General features: G+C 42.3%; 1 protein-coding gene across 4 annotated transcripts in view; it reads right to left on the bottom strand.

The window, feature by feature from the left end:
- The window catches only part of LOC126251626 (transcription factor IIIA-like), a 67,583-nt gene that overhangs the window by 10,337 nt on the left and 38,727 nt on the right, over window positions 1–18,519 (bottom strand). Inside the window, exon 8 of one of the 4 annotated variants that reach the window (XR_007545761.1) lies at window positions 6,364–6,453. The exons of 1 other annotated variant lie outside the window; for it this stretch is intronic. Coding sequence is in view for 1 of the 3 variants with exons in the window: in XM_049952169.1 (XP_049808126.1) it covers window positions 7,038–7,055 (18 nt within the window). In the remaining 2 variants the exon portion in view is untranslated. Of the gene's footprint in view, window positions 1–6,363; window positions 6,491–6,611; window positions 7,056–18,519 lie in introns of those variants that run through there. 2 more of the 4 variants (XR_007545762.1, XM_049952169.1) reach the window with 2 other exon arrangements.

Genomic DNA, 18,519 nt, shown 5'->3' with positions numbered 1-18,519 from the left:
ATACTTGAAGTCCTGGGCTGCAAATCTATGGACAAGTAACTACCATGGAGTCACACTGAAATGTGTGCGGGGGCTCCAGCTTTTGAGAGGCAGAGGTCTAGTTGGGACAGTAAATTTTCAACATATCTCCACAGCCAGTAAGCATGATGCTACCCCACAAGAGGTTATGGGCGTTATCTCCCAAAAGTAGGAAAGGTTTAGGGAGTTGATCAATCAGTGCAGCCAATATGTTCAGGGGTACCGGACCATCTGGAGGGAGATATACATCGCAGACAGTTATTTTCTGCGTCGTCGGTATCTTAACAGCCACAGCTTCAAGATGGGTTTGAAGGGGCACAGGTTTACAGCATACTGAGTTCAGGACATAGACACTAGTCCACCTGACACTATTGTATTCACTACGGTTCTTGTAATATCCCTTATAGATGCGGAGGGCAAGGGTCCACATCGCTGGGAACCAGATTTCCTGGAGGAGAATGCAGAAAGCAGGTGTAAAGCTTAACAGTTGTCGTAGCTGGATAAAACCGCCGCAATGCCACAGGATGATGATGTGTTCGTGAGACTGGGTAGACATGAAACACTCAATGAGGCTGTCTACGCCTTAGGGTCACTGACTTATTTCCTGAACAGGCTATATCCATTGTTTCTGAGGGTCTGGCGAGATCTAGGTCCTCAGCGGATGCCAGAATCTTCACTTCATCTTCAGACGCAGAGCTTGTAGGCAGTGGTGGTGTTGGTACCACCGCAATTCCCTTGATCTGGGGGTCTTCTTTCTGGATTTCTCTTGCTGATCCTTGGGTTTCTCTGGCTAGGAGGGCTTCACTGATTCAGTTTCCGGGACTGAGGATGATCATGAAGCTCTACGACCAGCTGCTTTTGAGCACTTCAGCCACTGGCGGGTGTCATCTTTCCCACTAGGAGAAACCTATGAATGGTGTGACCCAAGGGACCCTTTCCTAGTGAGAGGAGCCGAAGAAAACTTATGCTTCTCTGGCTGAGAAATGGGGACAGGTGTTCCCAATGGTTGGGGGTCCAGTGCTCCTGAGGTAGGTGGTGCCGGAGCAACAGGGAAGGAAGTGCTCCCCAACGTCTAGGGGGCAGGTGTAGTCTTCCAACTCCGAGAGCTGATTGGAACTCGTGCAACTGATGGGGCTACAACTGTTCTCATAGCGGCAGCATAAGAGGAGGTCATAGTCACAGGATGTAGGCGTTCAAATTTCCTCTTGGCCTCAGTGTAGGTCAGTCGGTCCACGGTCTTTTATTTCATGATTTTCGTTTCCCGCTGTAAAATCCTGTAGTCTGCTGGGCAAGAGGAATGATGCTCTCCGCAGTTGACACAGATGGGAGGCGGGGCACATGGAGTATCGGGATGGGAAGGACATCCACAATCTCGACATGTGATGCTGGAAGTACAGCGGGAAGACACATGGCCGAACTTCCAGCACTTAAAGTACTGCATTGGGGGAGGAACATACGGCTTTACATCATACGAGTAGACCATCACCTTGACCTTCTCAGGTAATGTGTCACCCTCAAAGACCAAAATGAAGGCAACCTGATTCTCCCTCAAACCCAATGGATGCGCCAGACGAAATGAACTCCTCGTCGCCCTAAGTTGGCACAGCTCGTCATCAGACTGCAAAAGAAGGTCCCTTGAAATATGATACCCTGGAACATATTTAAGCTCTTATAGGGCGTGATGGTTACAGAAACATCACCCAGCTTGTTACAAAAGAGTAATGTCCATGACTGGGCAGAGGATGCTGTTTTTATCAAGACTGACCCTGACCGCATTTTGGACAAGCCCTTCACCTCCCCAAACTTGTCATCTAAATGCTCCACAAAAATCTGATGCTTCATTGAGACAAAGGAGTCCCCATCAGCTCTCGTATATACGACGTGCCGGGACAGATAAGGTTCGCTGCCATCCTTAGACTGGCATTCCTCCAATGGTGTGTCCAGGGAGGGGAATGATTTAGGATCATAATTCCTTGCATTGTACTGAGACTTGGAACGCTTAGAAACTGCTGGCGTTTCATCACCAGCAAGTGAAGATGTGGTACATTTCAACGCGCATCATCCGCTCTGATGCTACCCACTCCGACCAGTGGCCCTCCCCACGGGCACCACCCAGCTGCAGCAAAGGCCAGCTGGCAGGATGGCCATTGCCGGGAGTCCCGATGCCCCATGGTGACGGGCATCTACACCTTGGCATACGTTGGGACTTAACAGCGCAGGCACCAGCACAGCGATCGCTGTGTAGTCAGGGGGCCTACAACCAACAGGGTACATGGCAGCCCCACCACAATGGACTGGCTACCATGTTGGATATGAGGTGCAAAGAATTCCATAGTCATCGTCGGCGCAGAAAACTACACTGCATAGTCGGTGGAGGAAATCGCACCCAGGAAGGTATCCTGGCTCAAGAGATGGAGGATGAGCGGGACTGCAAAGCAACGATGAGAAAGTGGGCTAAAGATCTCAATGCATGATGGACACGATGCACCACGTAAGGCGCCCTTCCCCAATTGGCTCCCTCTTCGGGAAAATTTTGAGAAATGGAGGTCAAACCCAACAGGGGACCATCACATAAAAGCCAAAACATGTGAGACTCCTTTTAGTCGCCTCATATGACAGGCAGGAATACCTTGGGGCTATTCTAACCCCTGGTCCCGCAGGGACAGTGCTGTAAGGAAAATGTTTGTTTTTGTCATTCAAATGACACTTCACTTTACTGTGACGACTGTGGGGACTAAACAAGGAACGTTTTCACTGTTATTAAAATATACATTATTCAAAAATTATCGTAAGAACTGTGCTACAGGACTTGTAATAAAATTAAAGACGTGACTGATGCAAGTAGTCTGCACTGTAATGTCAAACACTGCCTTGATTTGCTTTCTTCTGTTAGTTACTTTTGTCCAAATTACACATGCAACAATTTAGCTGTCGATACGAACTGCCTCTTTTCAAAACAGCAATGATATGTGACATTTTTTTGTACGGTTCAGGTGCTTCAAATTTGCTTGTTTCACTCTGGATATTAGCACTATGCACTGCTATGCACTCTTCAAAGCCAATCACATACTAGGCAGGAAGGGCCATACAAACCTGTAATTAAGTGGTTCTTCGTATGACAAGAATGAGTAACTTCACACACACACACACACACACACACACACACACACACACACACACACACAAAACTAAGATTCTGTTCTGACAGTACATTTCTTTCGTTATATTCTTCCTGCATAAAAAATTCTGGGGGGGGGGGGGGTTCAACATGTCTGACTGGACCATTCCCTTGTCAGATGTTAGTGCAACAGGTATACACAATCTCCGGCAGCAAGCTCAACACCATTCCACCACCAACAACGGAGCACGAAGCTTTGACAAAGCCATCCACTTGTGCTGGCTGAAGAACCTTAGGCAAAAGCAAATGGATAATATGTCAAAAAGTGTCGACAAAAGCCTCCACAATTTTGTCTTTGAGGAATGTTTGGAACCACAATTGGCCTGCCTAGTCCAAGGATTTGTCACTAAGAACTGATACAACATGTATTTCTGGCATGACAAGAAATTCCTCGGGATGATGTTTGGAGACACACTGCTTCCTTACCATGAAGAATACAACAGTGTATATGTTCCAGGGAGGAGCAGTAACACTTCGTACTGATGATGACAGGCATCAGTTGCGAATGGAATGAAAGTTTAGGCATTTAATACACATTATGCGATTAACATCTTGACAAAGTTTGATAAATATCAGATTGGTCTTCAGTTAGTTATGTTATTTTTTCCATACATCATTTGAATTATTCTTCTATCGAAATGATGTGTAACAAGCCAGTTTACAGTATATGAGTAATTGATCAGTGTTAACATTAATGAGCAAATATTTTTTTTATCCTACTCATGCAACTAAACTTAAAAGAACAATTTTTTCCCCCAATGGTGCAACATTATTCGTATCAACTTATTATTATTATTATTATTATCATTCTTCTACAGTGTATTGTGTACTATTTTTGCTACTTCCTACAATGATTCTCACTTAACAGTATGGAGCAAGTTTTGCATGAAAAGGTAGTACATTCATTACACCACATTGCCGTGTGTCTGTACCAATATGTTAGCAGCATATTCTCTCTCTCTGCAGTAAACTAGCTTTTACATACAAAACAACTCGTGAAAAGTTTAGCTCTTAACAGTTTATGTGGAAAAAGCTTCTTTCTTCTCTATTCATCCACAGCTTCAGAACAAAACTCGTTTCAAATGTTGTTGCACTTCACTGTGATGTGTACATCAAAATGCTCACCACGATTATAGTAAAACCATGAAAATGTTACTCAACATTGGCAACATACGAAAAAACAAGCTTCCTTCTCAAACAGCTTGTAAAAATGTTCATTTGGAATTTCTGAATTGTTGGATATTCCAAAATTCATTGTTAAAATTTGTTAATTCTTACCGTTCGTCTATGTTACAAGCACTTTTCATATACTGGGAAATGACAAAAGAAATAACCAAAGTTGACAGACACATCTCAAAATGTTGCGTGTGTAAACACAAGCAGTCTCTGATGAAACATACAGAAAGCTAATACATTTTGTAAATTTTTGTTCTTCACTGGACAGAGCTTTTTTTCGCCCCTGGCTGGCCTTTAGGCCTAGAATGTGAAGGATGAGATGACTTTGTCACTGATCTGAAAGTCTTCTGCATTCAATTTGAATGACTGTTCTGTTTATGATACATTGCCTAACACAAAAGTACTAGATTCGGTATCTTCGAAATTGAACGTATCAGCGATAAAATACAGGAAGCAATAGGTTCTTTACAATTTGAACAAAAACAAGACTACAGTTATAAAGAGTTGAAGGATTTCAGTGACCTGTATAGTGAGCAAATTGCTATGAAAACCAAAGACAAATCTCAAAAGAAAATTAAAGTTCAAGGAGAAAAAACAAAAATGTTGTGGTTAGCCAACGACACTGTAATTCCACCAATGACAGCTGAGGACTTTGAATACCAGTTGAACAGAAAGGATAGGTTTTAGATGAGATGACCATCAATAAAAGTAAAACAAGGGTCGTGGAATGTAATCAAAGTAAATCACTGAGCGAGATGTGCAGTGGCTAGCATAGTGGACTCGCCTTCGGGAGGAGAACGGCTCAAACTGATCCCTTCTGGCCATCCAGTTTTATGTTTTTTGTGATTACCTTAAATAACCTCAAGAAAATGCCAGAACAGTTTCTTTTGCACATTCTTGGAACATTCTGAGCTTTTGTTCCATCTCTAACGATCTAGACGTTAATGGGATGTTAAATCCTATCTTTCATCTTTCCTCCCTTTTCAAAGTAAAGTGAATGTAGAGATGAAGAACAGACTAGCATGGACAGTTGCATCAAATCAGTCTTTCAACTGAAGACGAAATCATCTTGTAAAAATCATCTACGTTGCTTGAGGTAGTATCAGCAATATAGCTTTATTTCAATGCATTTTGTAACTTTTTTTAATCTGAAAATTTAATAATTTATATATTATCACCAATAGGTTGCAAACATGTTATGATTCCTTCATGAGGTTTCATATTTTTCGCAACACTATTCTTGGAGCTTTTGCATGTCTGCACTCTGGACATAACACTAATAAGACGGTTGTCTTATAACCCTGGTCTCCAACAAAGAGCGTTCAGAAAACTAGGTTATTCATCAACAAACACAGATTAATCTCAAGGAAAAAAAGACACCAATCAAGTAATGAGTCGGGAGCAGGTATGTATGTTATTCATTTTGGTCATCAGATAACAAGAAAGGAAGGATGATTACAGTTTAACATCCTATTGATGATGAAGTTATCAGAGACACAGTAAAAGCTCAATTTGGGGAGGGTAATGAGCTGAACTCTTTCAAAGGAACCTTGCTAGTGTTTACTTTAAGAGTTGCAAGGAAATAATGGAAAACCTACATGTTGATTGCTGTCAGAAGATTTGGGCCACAATACTCCTGAATAAAAATGCAGCGTCTTAGTGCTGCACTACATCATTCAGTGATATTAGACAACAAACTGGCTTCTGAAAACATACACGCAAACTATGCTCAGTAAGCGGATGTCCTATCCTTTTAATGTTTGTCTTGATATAGACCATTTCTCATCAGTCAAACACAACTCTAACAATACTTAACAATTACGGTACCAGTACTCCTTAAAAATTAATTAAGAAAGTGCTTAACCCTTGTGCTAACACACAATCCATCAATTATTCATATCAGCATATTAAATATGCCCTGCAACAATATATAATGCCAACAACATGTGGTCTTTCCTATCAGAAAAGTAAATTTGTTATTAACCACATACCATGCATCTGGACTTCGGTGATCTCACGGGAACCGGCAGTGTCGCATGGTTATATTGTGGCCACAAATATGTTAACTGTCAAATTCTTGTCTGTAAAAATGTAGGCCATCACCATTTTTCACACCATCTATTTAACATAAAAGTGATTTAGTACTATAAAAAACAAAATTGTAGATAAGAATAGCAATAAATAATAAAGATACAGACATACACTGATCAACCAAAATATCAAACATCTGTGTAATAGCATGGTGATACTCCTTTGGCATTATGAGCAATTAGCTATGACACAGATTTTAAGAGTGCTTTACTATGTGGTTGAAAGAAAATAATGCTGAATCTTCACACAAAGGTCAAAACATGTAACAGAGTATTGGCAAGTTTTCACCAATGGGCTTCAATATTGTATTCACTAACTTTCTGAGTGTGTGTGAAGAGGTTGGGAATTCTATATGTTGCTTACTATGCTTCTAAATACTTATGCCTTCCCCAGCATTTTAATACAGTCTGCATGATGAATGTTTTACACTATTGAATGTAATATGTATGTCCAAATCCTTGACATCTACTACCAGTTTCTGTGTGGTTAGAACAATTCCAGCAGGCACTTACCAGAGTCTTGCCATTTCTGTGTCTCTATAAGCCACTTTTGAATGGCAGGGGAGTATTTGGCTTTATTTAAATGTTGGCACCTGAGAACAAAGCCACACAAATACAGCACCATCTATGGATTGTTTATAAAGCTATAGAAATCACTGTTTTCGTTTGGTAGTTATAAGGCTGTGAGTGAAAGCAAACAACAATGGCTTTGAAAACTGTTGCTCCTACTAGTTTTTAAATTTTGTGCTGTAATTTAATTTTTGCATCTGGTATGATCTAGGGCTGCTTAATCTTGTCAGTAGTTTGCCTACAAAGGGTACTCAATATTTTAATTATCACCTAAAAATATAAAGTTACATATTTTTTGTTTATGCTGGTACATGTTTGCAAAAAATGGCTCTGAGCACTATGCGACTTAACTTCTGAGGTCATCAGTCACCTAGAACTTAGAACTACTTAAACCTAACTAACCTAAGGACATCACACACATCCATGCCCGAGGCAGGATTCGAACCTGCGACCGTAGCGCCTAGAACCGCACGGCCATTCCGGCCAGTTACATGTTTGCAGTCCTGGCACACAGTAAAATCTCTGAGCCATAGTAATGTAGCACACAATTACAGGAGAGAAAACAAACAGAACAGCCCACTGATGAAGTTGATCATACTGTGATGATTTATTTTCAGAGCAGTGGAAATATTGCAGAAGTATCCGGCCAATGCAGATGGCTACAGGCATCACCTGGATTGCCCTGACGCATATACAACATTTTGCCTGCTGTGAATACCTGCGGGGTACTCCATTTTATCAATGGTCGGTGCTATTTTGTTTTGGCTCATCTAGTAGCATGTTACAGTACTATGGCTCAGAGACTTCAGTGTGTACCAGGACTGCAGACATGCACCAGCATAAAAAAAATTATGTAACTTTATTTTTTGAAGTAATAACTGAAACTATGACTACCTCTTTGATCCAGAGACTGATGAAACTGTAAGACAAATGGACCTAAAACTATAATCTGATGAATTACTGGTGTTCTGGCTGCTCCATCAGCTACATGATTTTAAATTTAACAACTTCTACTCTACATAAATGTTACAGAAAAGTTCTGAAGTGTGTGCAAAATGGGTAACAAAGAAGACCAAAGAATGTGAACTGGGTGAGAACTTTTTACCACTGTTGAGAAGATGAGAAAGATGATGATTTCCCACATCCTTACACACACACACACACACACACACACACACACACACACACACACACACACACACAGTGCTGCCTGAATGCAAAATGCTGATACTTGAAACATTGTGATGACTGAAAGCACAATGCTGGGACTGCAGTTCCATGATAGCCAGGGATGAAGGGTCATGTCAGATGGAGTGGGATGGGAAGAAAAGAGAAGTGGGGAGCAGAAGGGAGAGTTGAAGAAGGGAGGAAAACCTTGGAGAGAGGCAGCTGACGTGTGAGATAAGAATACAGGAGGAGGAGGAGGAGGAGGAGGAGGAGGTCGTGGTGGTGGTGGTGGTTGTTTGTGGGGGCACTTAACATCAAGGTCATCAGTGCCCGGACATGTTCCCAATGTTTCCAGTTTCAATCTTGCCACTTCCCGTATGATGATGAGGACAACACAGACACCCAGTCCCCGGGCGGAGAAAATCCCTGATCCAGCCAGGAATCGAATCCTGGACCCCGTGATCCAGAGGCAGCAATGCTAGCCACTAGACTCCAAGCTGCGGATGGAATACAGTAGGGAGAAGCAGCAGAAGTATGGAAGAACCAGCAAGTGTGTGAGGTAAGAATGAGATGTCTTGGCACTAGAACTGGTGAGTTTGTATAGCACATAATGACGACGACATGGAGGAGTGGGTTAGGACTGGATGACAAAACAGAGGAAACAAAGACTGTTGGGAAGAGGGTGTGGGTGTAGGGGGTGAGTGGAACTAAGGCCAGGAGGACTATGGGAATGATGGATGTGCTGCAAGGGTAACTCCCATCTACACAGTTCAGGAAGTCTGGTGCTGAGGTGAAGAATCCAGATGGAACGCATTTTGAAGCAACCATTTAAGACCACATTTATTACACTGCCCAGCAACCCACACCACATCCAGGTCCATCCACATACCACAACCACTACCACCCCCTGTCCAAGAGATTTGTGCAAGACCTGTACCATCATCACTCTAGTGCAACTTACTCTTGTGTCACCACAGGCTTATCCTATCCCATCATAGACAAGACCACCTGTGAAAACAGCCACGTCATGTAACAGTTCTGCTGCAATTTCTGCATAGCATTTAACATGGGCATGACCACTAACCAACTCTCCACCAGAATGAATAGCCACACCAAACTGTAGCCAAAAACATAGTTGACCATCCAGTGGCAGAACATGCTGGTGGGCACAACATGCTTGGTTTTAATGGCTGTTGCACCCACACCATCTTCACCACAGTTTCTACCTTTTCTGTTCTAACAGCTGCTTCCAACTCACTCCCCCACATCATTGTCATCCTGCACTGCATAAACTCACCAGTTCCAGCAACTGTGTATCACATTCCTATCCTGTTATGATGTATCATGCAGCGTAACTTGCTGTGACAGTGCGAGAGAGAGAGAGAGAGAGAGAGAGAGAGAGAGAGAGAGAGAGATATTGTTTATTACTCTGTGGCGGTCAGCACTCACATAATTATTCTACTCCTATTGTGATTTAATAATAAATACCAGCTTGAGAACAGTTCTGACGGGAGCGTTCAGTTCTAGTGAAATAGTTCGATGCTTTCTTCGGAAAAGAAGTCACTTCATGGATCATTAAAATCCACAATTATACCTGGATATTTCTCAAAACTGAAAGCAATCCGATTGCTATGCAAAAGAGCCCTGAAGAATATTTCTCCGTACTTTGGTTACCACTTTCAGCTCAACACGCTATCTGCAGCAGCTGGAGCAGATTTCTACAACAGTGGAAGCATGTAATCGCTATCAGTTTCACACATCGCCCTGTGTACGCTGTATGTATTTACCCACAACAGTGAACATACAGTTACTCACACACATAGAAAGACAATACAAGGTGGCGTGGGAAACATTTCAGTATAAAGGTCCTGTAGAGCTAAACAGTAATTAGCCCAGTAGTAGTAAACTTCCTCCCCCCCCCCCCCCCCCAAAGGAGCCTTTATACTGTGCACCTGCTGCCTTACTGCAGGCCATCAGACACAAATTCCCAACTTTCCCTTCCACTCTCCACCTCCTTTTTCACCTTCCCCACTACCTGACAACTCCTTACCCTAATCTCGTGTGTGTGTGTGTGTGTGTGTGTGTGTGTGTGTGTGTGTGTGTGTAAGGGTGGGGTGGGGCGGGGCGGAAGTACACACGCGTACTTGAAAGGGGATTGGTCCAAATGCTAGTGATGTTTTCATTCTTCTTTGTGCACTTGTTGGCACTCCATACGTCTGCTATTTGGTAAGTTGTTATCTTTATCACTTAATTATTTACATTCTGCTAGAACTTTCCATTCCATACCCATGAAATTGAGACATTTCATCCAATACTGTCACTATGGGAAAACTTTTGTTAAGTACAACTGTCCTTCCAAACACCCCACTGCACACACTGCAGACATGTGAGATAACAGAACTATTTCTCTATGGCTTTGATATCTGTTTTTGCATACTTCAAACTGCATGGCCTCAGAATATTCATTCTGAAATAAGAGGAACTCACAATGTTCTGGGTAACCACAGCACGTAACGATAAGTACAAGCAAAATGTTCAAGCTGACTGAAACACTGCATTAATGATTTATTTTAGAAAGTAACTGGAGAACCTAAAAAATAAAAATTAACAATCAGATACACAGATGTTACACATAAAAACTTTAAGAGATAGTAAAAAGAAGGTAACTTAACATATAAATACAGTACAGCTGACCTGAAAAATGAAATCATGTGGATGCAAAGAACACATGTGGCAACAAAACAATCATTTTCAGTATTTAAATTAATCAATTATTTCTCAAAACATTAACCCTTTTTTAGCTGCTTGTTTAAACTTTGGGTCACAATATCAGTTGACTGGAGTATTCCATGGTTTTCATGTTTAATTCACAGCTTTATGAGCTTTATTTCAATTTTGTTATATATGTACTTGTCTTATTTTCAGGCCAAACTGAGTGACTCTGGCGAAACTGCTCTTACAATCAGCTGTGTCCACTTGTTAATACCAAATTAAATTTTTATTAAAGAAAAAAGAATCTGCGTGAGCATGGGTGTTCTCACTTAAATATATTGAGTTACTGTCAGGTGAGACAATGACCGAACATGGGTTTATACCAATTGTGTTCACTTGTTCCCTAAATCTTGTTCCTAAGTTTGTGTCTGGGTAACATATATCCACACAAAGAAAACAATTTTTTTTTGGTTTAATAATTTTGAAAGAAGATTTTGCACATTCTTTTAACATTCTTCATAAATCCAACAAATTTAACTGCATCGTACCTCCTGAAATGACAAAGCTCAAAAGGAATGTAACTTTTGGTTATGTATTAATACGACAACTAACTACACACTTGATATCAAAATCACCAAGTCAGAACAGTCAATGGAAAAATTGCAGAATAATGGTTATGAATTCATTATAGTTACAAATTGGTTGGAAATAAAATAAAATCAAAAGTTGTGTGACAATGACCAAAGTACACGGTTTCTTATTTTATCATATACAAAGCAAAAGGGGGGAATGTACAATTAACAATGTAGGAAAAGACAGATTCCTACATGTCCTAAAGAAGACACATTAAGTTGCAGACAGGTACATTTAAACGACACTTATATAAAGCCCTCAGCCGCAGCATCCATCATCAAAACACACACACACACACACACACACACACACACACACACACCATTCATACACACAAGCAAGCACACCTCATGCACACATGACTGCGAACTCCAGCATCTTGGGCCAGAATGCAACTACCACATGGCAAACTAGCAGAAATCTGGAAGGGGTGGGGTAGTAGTGTATGGGTGGTGAGAGTGACGAATGCTGTCTGGTGGAGTGTGCATGGACTAGGACGCCAACAAGTGCAGCATCAGGAGGTTGTAAGGCATGGAAGTGCAGAAATGAGAGGCGAAAAATGAAAGGGGTGGGGAAAGGTGGGTGGGTGCGCTGGCAGAGGGCAGTACATAAACAGAATTGGGGACGAGAATGAGGAGGAGATGATAGCACAAAGGGGGTGGAAACTGTTGGGTGGATAGTGTGGGGACAGTATGTTACTGTAGGGCAAAGTAGACCACCCTGTAGCACAACATGCAGCTGAACATAACATACTTGATTTCAATGGCAGCTTAGCTGCCCGAGCCATATGGATCCTTCATTCCACCACCAACTTTTCTGAACTGCGCAGATGTGAGTTATTCTTACAACACATTCTCCGCTCCTGTAATTATCCTAGCCTCAACCTATGGTAACATACTGTCCCCACACCCTTCACCCAACAGTCTCCATACCCTTTGTAATATCACCTCCCCCCATTCTCATCTCCCAACCTTTTTATTTGCTGCGCTCTGCCAATGTGGCCAACCATCTTTCCCTGCTCCTCTTCCTTTTAGGTTCTTTTTTCCCCACCTCCCTGCCCCACAACCTCCTGATGCTGCACTTATTGACATACTAATCGCTGCACACTCCCCACTTGTCCACTATTATCCCTCCCATTCCCTGTCCCTTCCAGATTGCTGCTTGCCTCCCATGTGATGGCTGCATTCTGTCCCAAGATACTGGAGTTGGCAGTGGTGTGTGTGAGGTGTGCTTGCTTGTGTGTATTTGTCTTTTGCTGATGGAGGCTGTGGCCAAAGGCTTTATGTAAGTGTCTTAATTGTGACTGTCCGCAACGGAGTGTATCTTCTTTATGGTAAGTAGCAGTGTGCGTTATCCTACATTTTTTATATTTTTGCCTGGAGTTTTACATACAATTAAGTTTCACATTGCAGAGAATGTTAAAATTTCAGATGTTTAACCCTTTTTGAAATGTCATCAATTATTTCCCACATCTGGTGCCTATAAAACAGTGTATGGTGACTATTAGCTGAGGTACTCTAGACAGAAAGGTAAATGAACACCCTGTAGAGGAGATGCCAAGTTGCAGAAAGGCACAACAAAAAGACTACAACACAATTACCGTATTTACTCAAATCTAAGCCGCATTCGAATCTAAGCCGCACCTGAAAAATGAGACTCGAAATCAAGGAAAAAAAATTTTCCCGAATCTAAGCCGCACCTGAAATTTGAGACTCGAAATTCAAGGGGAGAGAACAGTTTTAGGTCCCACCTCCAAATCGAAAAAAGTTCGTCTAATTGTAATATGAGACACAATTTAGGTCGAATGAATGACGATACAGCTGCAGTAGTTTGGTTCGAGTCGTAAGCTTAGCAGTTAAGGTTTACCAGGTAGCCATTGCTATGCGTCAGGCGCTCCGTCCGTATTTATACAGGTACCCTTCATTTTCACGTGCTTCGTCTGGTTTGAATTGATTGCTTATTTTTCTTTGATCTGATAAGTGCCGTTTTCTTTGTTATAGGTGTTTACGTCACTAAGCTGAAAATGCATTACTGTACTGTGTCATGCATTGTTTGTCGCATTCTAATTGTGCGTGTTTACGGCCTGTCGCCACTCGCGTCATGGCCTGCTTTTGTGCGCGCTACCGCCGCTTACAAATAAAAAAATAGAGAGGAATCGTCTCATTAGCGAAACATTTGTTGTTACTTACACTATTGCTTTCTTTGATAATGATCAACAAGAACCAAATAATAGACTGCGTATGATAGATGATGTTCTGAACGAAATTTTAACGAAAATTTTTCTCCGTTTGAAAATCTTTGCAGGCGGCTTTTTAGTTCATTACATTCTGCACAGAAATTAGAGTCATCTTAGATTTAAAAATCTAGTCAATTGCCGTGCTTTATTTCTGACTGTATCACTATTAGGCATAAGAATAATACGAATATAAACATTACATGATATGTATATTCTTCCGCGTTTGCTGTTGGCTCACTCTAGTTTCGTAGTTTATTAGGCAGACAGGATTTAAATGAGATAGTAGCAAACACGAAACAATACATGGCAAAATGTTTATATTCGTATTATTCTTATGGTGAAGAGAATACTGCATGTGATTCACAATTCATAAAAGTTCCTATTAGCAACCATCTCTTCTCACAGGTAGGAAAAAATTCAGAACGCAGAGTAGGCCATATTGACAAACATCCCAAACAGTCTTGCCAGTCACATTTTTGTAGTACATTGAAATGCAGCTACATTTGAAGATGAACAATACGGAATTTGTATTTACTTCGTTGGATAATGTACCAAAATGCAGTGGTCGAAACTCGGGGCGGAGGAAAAAGGCAAAAGGCTCGTCTTCAACCTTTTTTTTTTTTTAATTTATTCACTGACGCAGAGGTTTTGGTGCCAGTATTTATCTTTGTGCCTACAAATCATGCCTTTGTAGCGCTACATATATTCGACGGCAGAAGTTAGTTGTGGCGGCACCCACCAACATTTTTCAGAACTCCCGCTTGCTTTGCACTCGATTCTAAGCCGCAGGCGGTATTTTGGATTACAAAAACTGGAAAAAAGTGCGGCTTAGATTCGAGTCAATACGGTAGCTTTCGGCCAACAAGGCCTTTGTCAAAGTTAGACAACATACACATACACACGCACACACTCATGCTAATGCAACTCACACACATGTGACCACATTCTCTGGCAGCTGTAGCCAGACTGCAAGCAGCAGGACATCATAGGAGAGGCAACCCGGTGTGGTAAGGAGGAGGCTGGGGCGTGGCCAGGGAGGGAAGGGGGAGGGATAGCAGGATAGGGATGGGGAACTGTAAAGTGCTGCCGGGGAGTGGGCAAGGATGAAGTGGAGGGTGAGGCAGCTAGGAGCAGTCGGGAAGTTAGACAGAGGGTGGGGGAGAGGGGCGGGGTTTAGCAGCAAATGAGAGATGTAAAATGACTGGGTGCATTGGTGGAAAAGAGGGCTGTGTAGTGCTGGAATGGGAACAGGGAAGGTGCTAGTGCTTAAGGACAGCGACTAACAAAGGTTGAGACCAGAACGGTTATGGGAATGTTGAATATATTGCAGAGAGAGTTCACATATGTGCAATTCAGAAAAGCTCGTGTTGGGGGGAAGGATCCAGTTGGCACAGGCTGTAAAGTAGTCACTGAAATGAAGAACATCGTCTTGGGCATCATGCTCAGCAGCAGGGTGGTCATTCATGCGGACAGACAGCTTATTGGTTGCCATGCCCACATAGAATGTAGCACCAGGGTTGCAGCTTAGCTTGTACATCACTGACTGGTTTCACAGGTAGTCCTGCCTTTGATGGGATAGATGAGGTTTGTAACAGAACTGGTGTAGGTGGTGATGGTAGGATGTATGGGACAGGTCTTGCATCTAGGCCTATTAGAGTGATATGAGCCATGGGGTACGGGGTTGGGAGCAGGGGTGGTGTAGGGATGGATGAGGATATTGTGTAGGTTTGGTGGGCGTTGGAATACCAAAGTAATTACGAGCTGTAAAGGAATGAGTGAGACCCTTGGTATTTTTTGAGAGGGACTGCTCATCACTACAGATGCGGTGGTCATAGGTGGCTCTGCTGTATGGAAGGGAGTTCTTGGTATGGTATGGGTAGCAGCTGTTGAAGTGGAGGTATTGCCGGTGGTTGGTAGGTTTGATATGGACAGAGGTGCTGATATAGCCATCTCTGCAGTGGAGGTCAACAATGAGGAAGGTGGTTTGATGTGTTGAGTAGACCTGGTGAAGTGAATGGGGGAGAACATATCGACGTTCTGGAGGAATGTAGACAGGTTGTCCTCACCCTTGACCTAGATCATGAAGATGTCATCAATTAATCTAACCCAGGTGAGGAGTTTGGGATTCTGGGTGTTTAGGAAGGACTCCTATTGATGGCCCATGAACAGGTTGGCATCTGATGGTGCCACGCAGGTGCCCATTGCCATACCCTGGATCTGTTTGTAGGTAATGCCTTCAAAGGAAAGATAATTGTGAGCAAGGATACAGTTGGTCATGGTGACTAGGAAGGAGGTGCTTGGTTTGGAATCCGTCATGCATTGGGAAAGTTAGTGTTCAATAGCAGTAAGGCCATGGGTATTGGGGATGTTAGTGTAAAGGGAAGTGGCATCAATAGTGAAGAGCAGGGCACCGTGTGGTAAAGGGACAGGAACTGTAGAGAGACTGTGGAGGAAATGGTTGGTATCATTCATGTAGGAGGGCAGGTTACGGGTAAAAGGTTGAAGGTTTTGGGATACAAAAGCACAGATTCTCTTAGTGTGGGCACAGTAACTTGCCAAAATGGGGCATATGGATGTTTGGGTTTGCGGACTTTAGGAAGCATGTAGAAGGTAGGAGTGCGGGGAGGTGAGGGGAGAGATGGACTCGTGGGAGAGGTTCTGGATGGGCCATGACCAACTATATCGTCATCCACAATTACTTTTCCTTTGAAGGCATTGTTGTTGTTGTGGTCTTCAGTCCTGAGACTGGTTTGATGCAGCTCTCCATGCTACTCTATCCTGTGCAAGCTGCTTCATCTCCCAGTACCTACTGCAACCTACATCCTTCTGAATCTGCTTAGTGTATTGATCTCTTGGTCTCCCTCTACGATTTTTACCCTCCACGCTGCCCTCCAATGCTAAATTTGTGATCCCTTGATGCCTCAAAACATGTCCTACCAACCGATCCCTTCTTCTAGTCAAGTTGTGCCACAAACTTCTCTTCTCCCCAATCCTATTCAATACCTCCTCATTAGTTACGTGATCTACCCACCTTATCTTCAGCATTCTTCTGTAGCACCACATTTCGAAAGCTTCTATTCTCTTCTTGTCCAAACTGGTTATCGTCCATGTCTCACTTCCATACATGGCTACACTCCATACAAATACTTTCAGAAACGACTTCCTGACACCTAAATCTATACTCGATGTTAACAAATTTCTCTTCTTGAGAAACGCTTTCCTTGCCATTGCCAGTCTACATTTTATATCCTCTCTACTTCGACCATCATCGGTTATTTTACTCCCTAAATAGCAAAACTCCTTTACTACTTTAAGTGTCTCATTTCCTAATCTAATTCCCTCAGCATCACCCGACTTAATTTGACTACATTCCATTATCCTCGTTTTGCTTTTGTTGATGTTCATCTTATATCCTCCTTTCAAGACACTGTCCATTCCGTTCAACTGCTCTTCCAAGTCCTTTGCTGTCTCTGACAGAATTACAATGTCATCGGCGAACCTCAAAGTTTTTACTTCTTCTCCATGAATTTTAATACCTACTCCGAATTTTTCTTTTGTTTCCTTTACTGCTTGCTCAATATACAGATTGAATAACATCGGGGAGAGGCTACAACCCTGTCTCACTCCTTTCCCAACCACTGCTTCCCTTTCATGCCCCTCGACTCTTATAACTGCCATCTGGTTTCTGTACAAATTGTAAATAGCCTTTCGCTCCCTGTATTTTACCCCTGCCACCTTCAGAATTTGAAAGAGAGTATTCCAGTCAACATTGTCAAAAGCTTTCTCTAAGTCTACAAATGCTAGAAACGTAGATTTGCCTTTTCTTAATCTTTCTTCCAAGATAAGTCGTAAGGTCAGTATTGCCTCACGTGTTCCAACATTCCTACGGAATCCAAACTGATCTTCCCCGAGGTCAGCTTCTACCAGTTTTTCCATTCGCCTGTAAAGAATTCGCGTTAGTATTTTGCAGCTGTGACTTATTAAACTGATAGTTCGGTAATTTTCACATCTGTCAACACCTGCTTTCTTTGGGATTGGAATTATTATATTCTTCTTGAAGTCTGAGGGTATTTCGCCTGTCTCATACATCGTGTTCACCAGATGGTAGAGTTTTGTCATGACTGGCTCTCCCGAGGCCATCAGTAGTTCTAGTGGAATGTTGTCTACTCCCGGGGCCTTGTTTCGACTCAGGTCTTTCAGTGCTCTGTCAAACTCTTCACGCAGTATCTTATCTCCCATTTCGTCTTCATCTACATCCTCTTCCATTTCCATAATATTGTCCTCAAGTACATCTCCCTTGTATAAACCCTCTATATACTCCTTCCACCTTTCTACCTTCCCTTCTTTGCTTAGAACTGGGTTTCCATCTGAGCTCTTGATATTCATACAAGTGGTTCTCTTCTCTCCAAAGGTCTCTTTAATTTTCCTGTAGGCAGTATCTGTCTTACCCCTAGTGAGACAAGCCTCTACATCCTTACATTTGTCCTCTAGCCATCCCTGCTTAGCCATTTTGCACTTCCTGTCGATCTCATTTTTGAGACGTTTGTATTCCTTTTTGCCTGCTTCATTTACTGCATTTTTATATTTTCTCCTTTCATCAATTAAATTCAATATTTCTTCTGTTACCCAAGGATTTCTATTAGCCCTAGTCTTTTTACCTACTTGATCGTCTGCTGCCTTCACCACTTCATCCCTCAGAGCTACCCATTCTTCTTCTACTGTATTTCTTTCCCCCATTC

Source organism: Schistocerca nitens, chromosome 4 (genome assembly GCF_023898315.1).
Source record: "Schistocerca nitens isolate TAMUIC-IGC-003100 chromosome 4, iqSchNite1.1, whole genome shotgun sequence".
NCBI classification, from domain to species: Eukaryota; Metazoa; Arthropoda; class Insecta; order Orthoptera; family Acrididae; genus Schistocerca; species Schistocerca nitens.
The sequence above is the reverse complement of the archived record's forward strand: the minus strand, read 5'-3'. Positions and strand labels throughout refer to the sequence as shown.